Source organism: Macaca fascicularis, chromosome 13 (assembly GCF_037993035.2).
Source record: "Macaca fascicularis isolate 582-1 chromosome 13, T2T-MFA8v1.1".
Lineage (NCBI taxonomy): Eukaryota > Metazoa > Chordata > Mammalia > Primates > Cercopithecidae > Macaca > Macaca fascicularis.
The window spans coordinates 104,744,455-104,756,399 of NC_088387.1; the positions used below are offsets into that span (position 1 = coordinate 104,744,455).

General features: G+C 36.1%; 1 protein-coding gene across 1 annotated transcript; it reads left to right on the forward strand.

The window, feature by feature from the left end:
- The first annotated feature begins 364 nt into the window (after positions 1–364).
- Positions 365–8,301, forward strand: RAD51AP2 (RAD51 associated protein 2). The gene is made up of 3 exons (XM_005576694.5): positions 365–3,636; positions 4,710–4,790; positions 7,928–8,301. The coding sequence occupies exons 1-3, from the start codon at positions 417–419 to the stop codon at positions 8,077–8,079; spliced, it is 3,453 nt and encodes a 1,150-aa protein (XP_005576751.4). The 5' UTR covers positions 365–416; the 3' UTR covers positions 8,080–8,301.
- The last annotated feature ends 3,644 nt before the right edge of the window (positions 8,302–11,945 follow it).

Below are 11,945 nucleotides of genomic sequence, written 5' to 3' on the forward strand. Positions count from 1 at the left end.
ACTTTTCCCCTTCGTTCTACCAGAGAGAAAAAAGCCTTTAGACTCGCTACAGTCGTGGCATCAGAAAAAGGCGCTAAAAAGAGACAATGTAACGGCCCAGGGTGCTCGGAACTTCAGTGGGGAGACAACCGGAGCTCGTGGGTGGGGGAAGGGAGAGGCGGGGCTGAGGCTGGCGGGCGGGGCTGAGGGTGGCGGGCGGGGCTGAGGGTGGCGGGCGGGGCTGAGGGTGGGGCTGTGGAGGGGCGGATTCGGGGTGGGGCAAACCCTGAGAGCAGGCTGAGACCAGGCTCTGAGGGGCGGGTCGGGGGCGTGACCAGGGTGGCCCGCCCTCCTTATTTAAAGAGTGGCGCGCCACCGGAACCTCGGAGAGATTCTTTCTGTTGGCTGTCGTGTCGCTCACTCAGCCCACGCCTCGGATGGCCGAGCTCAGAAAGCCTACCTCCTCTTTAACGCCTCCTGAGGAATCGGATTCCCAACCACCCAGTAGCAAGCGGCTCTGTCTTGAGGAGCCTGGCGGTGTCTCTAAGGCGGGCTGGCGACTGCCTCTGGTGCCTCGCTTGTCTGAGGTGGAAAAAATCTGGGAGTTGTCGCCTAGACCCTTCAAGGGACTCTTTGTTTCAACGAATGCGATTTTTGATAACTCCACAGACTCGTGTGTGGAGAAATCAGTCAGTGGGAAGCAGATATGTAACCTGGGATGCCCAAATCTCAAATTCCAGATGAGTAGCTGTTTGCAGTCTCCCCCCTCACAAAGTCCTGATTCTGATTTGAGGGCTTCAGGAAGGTCTGAGGCAGGACTGCGTGACACAGAGGCTTTCAGTGTGCACCACAGTGATAGCTCCAAAGCAGGGTTTAGTCAACTTCTGCCCAGCACCTCTATACACGATATACATGGAATTAGAAATGAGAATCGAAAACAACAGTTTGTCCAAGGAAGAGACAATGTTCACAAAGAAAATCCATTTTTAGATGTTAACTTTTACAAGGAAACTAAATCACCATTTCATGAAATTAAGAACAGATGTAAAGCTGACAGTGTTATGCCATCAAATAAAAGAGAAAATAACATTTCATCATCGGTACTAAAAATATCCAAATCTCAAAACCAGCCCAGCTTGGAAATTGCCAAACCTAGCTATTTTAGAGATAGCAGCACAATAAGTGTCCCTCAGTTTCCAACGGACTTAAATAGCAAAATGTCCTCTGTCTATTTAAAGGAAATAGCGAAGAAAAAGAATGACAAAAAAGAGGCATATGTTAGGGATTTCACAAACATTTACTGGTCCCAAAATAGACCTGATGTTAAGAAGCAAAAGTTACAGAATGATAAAAAAGTTGTAGAAGCGGAAAATATTTTTTCCGAATGTTATGAAAATGACTACGCATCACTCAGCAGCCAAAATACTTGTAAGAGAAAAGACTTGATCAGTTCAAACTACTGTAACTACCGTAGTATCAAATGTGATGTAAGAGACTCTAGAAAGAATTTCGCTATACTAGAAAATGCAAATTGGGAGGAAGCAGAATGTCTGGACAGTTACATACCTACCAGGTTGGAAAAATCTCAAAACTGGGACTGTAACGTTAGACATATTTTGAGAAGAAATAGAGGAAATTGTTGGATTATAAATAATTACAAGACTAAATGTGAAAATATGAAAAAAACTGAAGAAAAATGGAATTGGCTATTATTATCAGAAATAGACCTTTTAAGCAAGGAAGATTACCGCTGTACAAAAGTCATGAATGTACATGAAGAACAATCAAAGCTTCTCATAAGAAAAATATTAGGTAGTCAAATAGCTTTAATAATGACTGTTTGGCTAAATGGTAAAGGAAAAAATGATAATACTGTACAGTTGAGATACAATGCTACACAAAAAGTCTTTCACGTGAACAACCCTTTTGAAAGTTTCATTGTAGAAATTTTTTATTTCCATAAAAGTATTTCAGGAAATCAAAAAGATAATAGTATTTTAACCTGCTATAACATTTTGAAGTGTAAAAAGGAAATTGGTAAAATTGGTATTCAAAATCTAATAACCAGAAACATGAATACAAATATAAAGAATGGACTTTTAAGCATATATTTACAAGACAGTGTTTCAGAACCTTTAGATATTATATTGAAAACTAACATAGCTTTTTTGCTTAATAACTTTGACTCTTTAACAAGAATTGAAAATGATTTTGAATTAGAAGAGGAATGCATTTTCAAGTGGATGCTTTATTTGAAGTATCCAAAAAATATTATAATGGAAAATTATACTGCATATCTAGCAAGGATTTTAACTTCTTCAAGACTATTAGAAGATAATATGAAACCTATGTTAAAGAAAAGGAAGTTATTTAGAATTGAACACGTTTTTGAAAAGTCTAAGAAAAAATCCATTAATTCCTTCAGTACGACAACTCAAAATACAAGTTTGTCAATTTTTGAATCATATGAAAAAATTCCCCTTTTAATGGACTTTGATGACATGGAAGAAATTTCTTTAATAAGAGAAATTACTTGTCGGAATATGAGTTGTCCTCAACAACTCATGAATGTGGAAAATTGGGCTCACTATAGTTCTAGTACTATTAAAACATCTGTTAAGTCTTGTCCTCAATTTATACAGAACAACCATGGATATATGAATGAAAATTTTTATGAAGTAAATATGCACGGACAAGATTTAAATATGGAAAGAAAACAGGGACATAATATCAGTAGCTTTAATTGTGAGCACATATTTGAAGGTTTCTGCAATGTTAGGCAACAGGCCATACCAAGAAGCCACAACACAATCCATAATGAAGAGACTCGTACCATTTCTATAACTCAAGTACTAAATTTTTGTAACTTGTTAAGTGAAATAGAAGAAAAAAAATATGACTTAATTTTGAAAGAGGAAGTAAAAGTCACAGCTGAAAGTTTAACCAATAGTTTCCAAATTCACAAAGATACTAAGATAGAAAAGGAAGAGAAAGATAGTTTTTTTCCAATGGATGATATGTTTTCTGTACAGTCAGTCTCATTAATAAGTAGGGAAGTAAATGTGGAAGAAAATAAATACCTTAATCAAAATTATGTAACAGATAGAAATGAATATGAGAGTATTTTGCCAGAAAGGGAGATAGCTAATTCAAAAGATCTTCGTAGAAAGAATGACTCTGTATTATATGTTAATCATCAGTTTGAAACTGGTCTGAGTGAAGGGAATGATGAATGTTTTCAGGACTTAGCTGCTAAATATTTATCAACAGAAGCTCTGACAATAGTAAAAGATTTTGAGATGAAGAGAAAATTTGATTTAGTACTTGAAGAACTTCGTATGTTTCATGAAATTAGTAAGGAAAATGAAATTCTAAGCACTGTGGGAACAAACAATGGGCAAGAAAATTACTTTGGAGAAAATGATGCTGAGGAGGTAAAAATGGAGACAGAAAAAGATTTGAAAATGGTTGCAGTCAACAAAATAAATGCATCTTCCTCGTTCTGTGATACTACAGCAGGTCCTAATATGTGTAAAAGTCACCAAAGTTTATTTAAATGGAAAACTGTACCCAATAATGGAGAACAGGAAGTTCCTAATGAGAGTTGTTATCCAAGTACATCAGAGGAAGAATTACTTTATTCTACTTCTGAGGAAGGTATGAAATTCATTTTAAAACATTCTTTCTCATGCTAGAAAAATTACTGCTTTTTTCTATGTAGGCCAAATGTATAATTCTGACAAAAAAAGAAGGAAGGTAGAGATAAAATGCAAGACAATGTTTATTGATGCAGACTATTTTCTTTTTTCTTTCTTCCCCCCACCCCCTCCCCCAGCAAGAAGCCATAGCTTTATTTATGATAGAAACAATACAAATTTCAAAGCAAGCTGCAGTTACTCCTTGGAAACACCAAAAAAAAAAAAAAAAAAAAGTTGTTTTCACATGGTTACATTGTTAATTCCACAATAGCATTTACCATATCATTACTTGTACTTCAGGGTCAGGACTCGAACTGCCTTTGGTCTTAACACATTTGCTTCTGACATGACCAATTCTATGTCCTTAACTTCTTTTTTTTTTGAGACAGAGTCGAGCTCTGTGGCCCAGGCTGGAGTGCAGTAGCACCATCTTGGCTCACTGCAACCTCTGCCTCCTGGGTTCAAGTGATTCTCCTGCCTTAGCCTCCCGAGTAGCTGGGATTACAGGCGCCTGCCACCACACCCAGCTAATTTTTGTATTTTTAGTAGAGATGGGGGCTTCACCGTGTTGGCCTGGCTGGTCTCCAGCTCCTGGCCTCGTGATCCACCCATCTTGGGCTCCCAAAGCGCGGGGATTTTAAGCGTGAGCCACTGCGCCGGCCTTATGTCCTTAACTTCCACACCTGTTTCATCAACCTCTTCCTCTTCACTCTCCTCTTGTACAGTTGGAGTCTGTGTGTTTTCTTGAATGGTTGAGACAGCTTCACCTTGAACTTTGACACAGCTTCACCTTGAACTTTGAATTTCTCAGCAGCTGCTAGCTGGGTGCACAGTATTTTCTCATAAAGATGTATTCAAATGTTCAAAAATATACTGAAGTTGAAGGAAACAAGTTAATTTTAAAAAGGAGCTTTGAAGAGTCCTACTTCATTTTTCTAAATATTAGGAGCCAACTGAAGGAAATATTTTGTTTATACTGTTATTTTATATAAAAGTTATTTTTTGCTGTAACATACCATTCTTTATTTTCAGATTGTGAAACACCTTTACCTAAAAGACCTGCTTTTCTCCCTGATGAATGTAAAGAAGAATTTAAATATTTATTGAGAGGAGGTAACATTGTGGTTACTTTTTAGGATACCTTCTAAGATGATTATTGCATTGTGGTATTTTTAGTATGAGGAAAGTATAGATATTCATGTTGTTCAAAATAAATACAAAGTTTTAGCACTTTTTGAAAGCATTAATATTATACTAATAAATTCTAATAATTAAAAATTGGGTAACAGTTAAAATGCTATTTAGAATATTATTGGGAAATGCATTCTGCAAAACTATGTTCAGATATTTGTATTGATGTTTTAAAATGACTATATGTTAAGTGTTGTATATGCCTAGTTTACACATCTAATATATGCAATATTTACAAAACCAAAAAAGATATTTAGATAAGTTGGGTTTCCATTGATGAGATGTTACTCCCAATTATCTATCTATCTATCTATCTATCTATCTATCTATCTATCTATCTAAATATATATAGACAACATTGAGCATAGAGAACATGCTGTATGCTTTTCATTGCTATGAAGATTTTATATGGACATTTTATTATGCAAGTAAAAAATATTTGCCATTTAGTCATGTTAACATGATTTTTGACTGATGTTTATACTTTTGGTTACATTAAAAATACAACTAGGCCGGGCATGATTACTCACGCATGTAATCCCAGCACTTTGGGAGGCTGAGGTGGGCAGATCACGAGGTCAGGAGATCCAGACCATCCTGCCTAACACGGTGAAACCCCATCTCTACTAAAAATACAAAACATTAGCCAGGCGTGATAGTGGGCACCTGTAGTCCCAGCTACTTGGGAGGCTGAGGCAGGAGAATGGCGTGAACCTGGGAGGCGGAGCTTGCAGTGAGCCTAGATTGAGCTGCTGCACTCCAGCCTGGGCGACAGAGTGACATTCTGTCTCAAAGAAACCAAAAACCAAAAAACCAAAAAACACTAAAGAAAAATTAAACAATGAACTTTATCTTTTGCCCAGTAGATCTACAATATCAGAATAAAACACAGTATGTCTAACATTCATTTCACCTTGTGGTACCAAGAGTGTAGGGTAGTGGTAGGATTGAAATTATGGAACTAGGTAAAGTTATAATCCCATCAGAAATTTCTGGTATTATACAACATGGTTAGATCTAAAAAGAGTAACATTGTAGGTTAAATATAGTTACTAAGACATCTTAAGTCATGCATCATGTCTCAAAACATTTTTTCTGAGTTCTCATAGTCAGCAGAATGTTACCTCTGATACTTTTATTGTCACCTCAGAATTGTATCTTTTCCTCTTTTCTTAGCTTACAATGTAATAGTTTTAAAGATTAATCAAAACACTGGAAGATCAAAAGCCCACAGGTAGTCTGTTCTCCCCGGAATGAAGGAAATAACTGATGGAACAATACTCCTTGAGTCAAAAAATAGGATGGCAAGACCTAGCCTGGAAAGGATAGGGTTTGCTTCTTCTAGGACAGAAAGAAAGGAAGAAATTGGCTTAGCAATATATTTTGATATAGAATAAAGGAAGCTTGGGAGTATATATTCATGATTATAATTGTGATAATAAAATAGATGTAGGAGGAGGATAAAGAATGTGTGCACATTGGAAAAGCAATCATTACATTTGTTGCAAATATCTAAACCCACATAGCAATGTGATTCTGCCTTCACAAGTTAAAGTGACTTGTTGTGAAATGTGAAAAATATTGTATGAATTCAGCCAGAATTATTTAATACTATGTTAGGATGGCAGTCTTGGATTCACTTTCAAAGGGCACAAAAGTTGAGTGATCTTCCTGAGGCTTGTTAAAATCCACAGTAAGAGAAAAGCTGGAAGATCCTGGGGAATGGAGTTAATATGAATGGATTTTAATGATCTGCCTAGTTAGAGTGGGAGCCTGCTTATACACAGTCATTTTAAAGGCATCAGAAAGATCCCAGTTATCCTGAAAAGTTTTGATACCCACCCACCTGCCATCATGATGCCTCTTCTCTTAACGTTTCCATTCACTACTAAATGTCTTCAGTGGATCCCTTCTCTCTTTCCATCTCTCTCTTCTCTCTGTGGTGTGAAGGCAAGTACGGTACTGAAATTATTTTGAGCACGTGTTATATGCCAACCAGTCAGTTCACCCGTGCTTTATATATCATTTAGACCAATGGGGGATCTTGTGATCCAACAGTGTTGTCTTATTTAAATGATCCTTTTGTGTTCAAAGTTTTTAAAAGATCTAGCAATAATGTATTTTTCTTTAACCTTTTATAATTTTCTAATTTTAATATTGAATCAAATATAATAAACTGATTTATATCTATTTTGTGTTGTTTTTCTCCCTATTTATTATACATGTAGTTCAATTTCGTATTCTACTTCATTAAGGTTTACATAGATACACACAGATTCTTTTTGGTTCAGGTTAGTAAAAATCACGCTACTAACCTTTTGTGAGATTTAACATTTGATTACACTGTTTTTGGTATAACAGGCTATTATATTGAGGTCATAAAGATTCACTAAAATTTGATTTACATGTTTGGTTTTACATATGTACCTCACAGTTTATTAAAAAACCCCTGAAAGTTAGAGATATTGTATTTTATTTTAAGAGGTAGTTGACTTTACATAACTGATTTAGTAACAGATGTGTGTATCTCCATGAACTGTTTTGGACATCTTCGAAAATGGTATAGTATGATGTTAAAGAACAATTTATAACTCAAAGCCCTCTATTGATGCATAATAGATGGAGTACATTTGTGTTCTATTACTGACAATGACCTCCATTAGAAACCAAACATAACCATTAACAATACAGCATAGTTGTTTAGCTACCAATAGGAAAAATGACCGGTGTTTAAAGCTACAACATCAAGTTGGTTTTAAAACCTATACGGTGTTGTTGTGATTGTTGTTAAGGTAGACTGCCTGATTGGAATGTTGAATTTATTTAGTTGCTGTGTTTTATGGGGCAAGTTACTTAACTTTTTGTGCTTATGTTTTTCATGTTTTAAAACTGGAGCTAGAATTAAATAAAATAATGCATTTAAAGTATAGTGCCTGGCACATAAATAATAAGTGCTCAGTAAATATTCAGTAAATGTTGCTAATATGATGATTAGAAGTAAAGATTTTTAGGCATAGAAACTTGATAATTTTTACTCTTTTATTGTCTTATATTTTTAGGTAGTCACTTCCCACATGGCATTTCAAGAGTACGACCTCTTAAGACATGCAGTAGGCCAATCAGGATTGGTTTGTCAAGAAAAGCAAGGATTAAACAACTTCATCCTTATCTGAAACAAATGTGTTATGGAAACTTAAAAGAAAAGTTTTGACTTTCATATTTCAAAATATTTTACAACATCTAGAAATGTTTTGTCTTCTTTGGATAAATGTTCTTCCAGCTTGGGGGCTTGGGGCTTGCTTTATTATAAAGTGGAGAATATTTTTTTTGAGTGTATAAATTATTGTATTACCTTTAAAAGTTATAAAATATTTTATGGATTTTCATGTCATTGAAAAATGTACACATTAAAGCCATTTCATGATTGGATAAAACATGTTGACTTATTAGTTTTCATGATATATGCATGTAATCCTTTTGTGGAGAAAATTGATAGCCTTTATTTTCTAAAAAGGATCTGTGGCTCATCATGAACTACTGTTCTAATCTACTTCCCCCATTTTTCAGGTGAAAAAATAGAGGTACAGAGGGGATGAATAAGCTTTTCAGTGTCACAGCATTTGTATTAAGATTGGAATAAAGACTCTCTCCTCTGTAACATTCTTTCTCACTTTTTTCTGCGTTCACTTTCCAATCTTTATCTTTTCTTCCAGAGTCTATCTTTGACCCCAGAGCAGAGTTATGATTATGTAGTTAATAATATTAATTTGTTCATTCATGGAACAAATATACTGTAATACTCCTACTATTGTCTTTGGCTCAGTGATAGAATAAAGAAGACATGTGTAAGACCTTGCCTTATGGAGCTTACTTTCTATGCTTGACATTGGTAGAAAAATGTAGGATATACATAATTTAAATATCAGTAGAATAAAATATACTTTAGACAGAGAAATAACAAAAAATGGGCTAGTTAGCAAAATGTAAGGAAAGAAAGGAGCATCAAGAAAGCATAAAAACAAAGCATCTGATAGCAGAAGGAGGACTAAATGTATTAATTCACAAAATAGATTTGACTGGATGAAATTATCTTACTACAAGCAAACATTCTCAGACGTACTGAAAACCACCTCAAATTTGGCTCTCTTCATTAATTTCCATCCCCCACCATATACTTTCCAATTTCAATATCTTAGTCTAATTTTTCTTCTGCCCTCATAGAACTCATTACCTTCTTAAACTGTAATTTATACCTTGCTAGAATATAAGCTCCTTGAAGGCAGAATTCTTTTCTTTTCCCCACTGATATATCCCAAGTGTCTAGAACAGTATGCCCCCCGTCAATACTCCTATTATTTGCCTGCCTAAAGAAACAAATTTCTACTCCAGTCTCATACTAGCTATGTTTTTTTTTGAATTCTTTTTTTTTTTTTTTTTTGAGACTGAGTCTGGCTCTGTCGCCCAGGCTGGAGTGCAGTGGCCGGATCTCAGCTCACTGCAAGCTCCACCTCCCGGGTTTACGCCATTCTCCTGCCTCAGCCTCCGGAGTAGCTGGGACTACAGGCGCCCGCCACCTCGCCCGGCTAGTTTTTTGTATTTTTTAGTAGAGACGGCGTTTCACCGTGTTAGCCAGGATGGTCTCGATCTCCTGACCTAGTGATCCGCCCGTCTCAGCCTCCCAAAGTGCTGGGATTACAGGCTTGAGCCACCGTGCCCGGCTTTTTTGAATTCTTAATAGCTTTATGCCCCTGGGCAAGCTCCTCATTTCTAAAAAGGGGATAAGGTTATCTCCTGGGATTATTGTGAGGATTAAATAAACTAATACATACCACGTATTGTAACAGCTCTGATACACAGTAACTACTCAATAAGGAGTACTTACTGATACATAGCAACTACTCAGTAGTTAATAACTATTTAGAATGTTTGACTTTTCTTGAAATTTTGTTCTGGATTTTGCATTAGATTATTTTCAGAAGTATGCTATTCTTATGAGTGTTATAAAAATGTTTCTTTTTTTCCCTAAAAGGTCCTGCCTTCCCTCTTCCTTCTTTTTATTATTATTAGCCCCATGTTGGATTTTTCTGTAGTCATACAAGGTAAATCTCATCACAATCAAGATCTGTCTTCACAACCTTAGTCCTTTGCCCTGTTCTCTGTCACTCTGTGTGAATATTTAATTTTGTTCTCAGGTCTGTATCTCTAGGACAGGTTTATATGCTTCTAGTCTTATTCCTAGTACCACAAAGGCTTTTATGGATACTTTTATCCTTTCTCTAATAAAGAGCATATTCACTTACAACCACTCAATGCTGGTTCTTTCATATTCTGAACTGATTGAACATGTGGCAAGTTTAAACTCCTAACACACACTGTGCTGCTTACAATGGTTTTCCATGCCACTGCCCTATTACTAGCTTTGATCTCTAGAGCTTTTCTTCTAGGGATGACACCTCCCCAGATGCAAAACTTACTCCTGCTAGTGTAATTCCTCAAGCACTTCTTCCTCAACTACCTCCAACCAAATACACAACATAAGCACACAGGACCTTCCCCCTCCTGCCCAGTTCTGTGAGTTATTTTCTCCAGAAACAGAAAGTTGGAGGATAGGAGGAAGGCAACATTTTAGCTCTTGTGTTTTTGCATCTTCTTCATAGCCAGGTTTGGAAAGGCTGCATGGGATCTGTGATAGAAGACATTTTAAACTGATATCCATCCTCTCTCCACCTTTTTCTTTTTTATCTTTGCTCTTAAAATGTAAAAGTCGAGTGCTTTCATATCAGAGGAAATATTTAAATGATGAAAAGCCACTTTAAAAACTACTTGCTTTTATTCAACCTTAGACTAAATCTCTGTGTTACTTCAGTTTAAAGTTACAAGCTTCTGGATCCATAACTGTGAGCATGAGAAGAGAAGCAGAGCCTTATATTAAATCAGCTTGAAAAAGTGCTGTGGATAGTCTGTACCTTAAGTATGCAAATCTCTGAGTTAATATTACCTGTTTAACCTTATTTAGTTAAGTAAAATGGAAAACAAAATATGCAATAAAGTTGATCTTTAGTTCCATCTAAATTGCCACATAAAAGAATGTTTATAGAGTCAGTCACCATTTTGGGAAATCTTTTTAATAACACAAGGCATTACACATTTACATTGACACATAATTGTGGCAGAGTTTATCCTGCTAAAAATAATCTTTTGGATTAAACGGAATAGGATATCAGGATCTGAAATTATATTTTTCCCGTTTTGTTGTAAAACATATCATTATTTGAAACTATCCTTGCTAGATAAGCCTATTTAACATATTATTTTAAAAGCACAGCATATTCAGAAAGGAACAGTCAGTAAACCATACCTCCTATCCAGGCAATGGGCAAAAAATAAACTCAAGATCTAAAGGTCTCTGTAATTTCTTCTGTAATTTTATAATTTGGAGACACTTGTAATTAAAAAAAAAAAAAAAAAGGAAGTCTGTGGATCTCTTCCTTGAATTCAAGACTCATAACTTTTACTCAACCTCTCCACTGTGATGACTAATAGGCATTGCAAAGCTACTATGGCTGGCCCAAACTGAGCTTCTGATATTTGTTCCCAAACTCTTCCTTCCACAGTGTTTCTTATTTCAGTGAATGGCAATTCTATTCTTTTAGAGAAGAAATGCTGGAGTCATCCTTGACACTTATTTTTTTCTCATAACACATGGCTGGCCCATCAACCAATCCTATTGCCTTTAGCTTCTCTTGTCTGGATTATTGCAACTGAGTCCTAACTGATCTCCCTGCTTCAGTTCTTGCTCCCCTTCAGTTTATTCTGAACACAGTAGCCAGAATGATTCTTTAAAATGTAAGTTGTAGCATGTCACAGTTCAGCTCAAAACCTTCCAAAGCCTTTCCATCTCACTCAGAATAAAAGCCAAAATTCTTACTTTCATGTATGAGGGCTACAATGATCTGACCTTCTCTTGCCTCCTTAAACTCTTCCCTGTATTTTCCCCTTGTTTATTCCTCTGAAATCACAATAGTCTTCCTGTTTCTTAGACACATTAGGCGTGCCCCTGACTCATGGCTTTTGCAC

What these genes read in the sequence shown, in the direction of transcription:
- RAD51AP2 (XM_005576694.5), top strand. Translation starts at nt 417, where the DNA reads ATGGCCGAGCTCAGAAAGCCTACCTCCTCTTTAACGCCTCCTGAGGAA. An exon ending in TTATTCTACTTCTGAGGAAG is followed by an intron (nt 3,637 to 4,709) that starts GTATGAAATTCA and finishes CTTTATTTTCAG; the next exon opens with ATTGTGAAACACCTTTACCT. An exon ending in TAAATATTTATTGAGAGGAG is followed by an intron (nt 4,791 to 7,927) that starts GTAACATTGTGG and finishes TTATATTTTTAG; the next exon opens with GTAGTCACTTCCCACATGGC.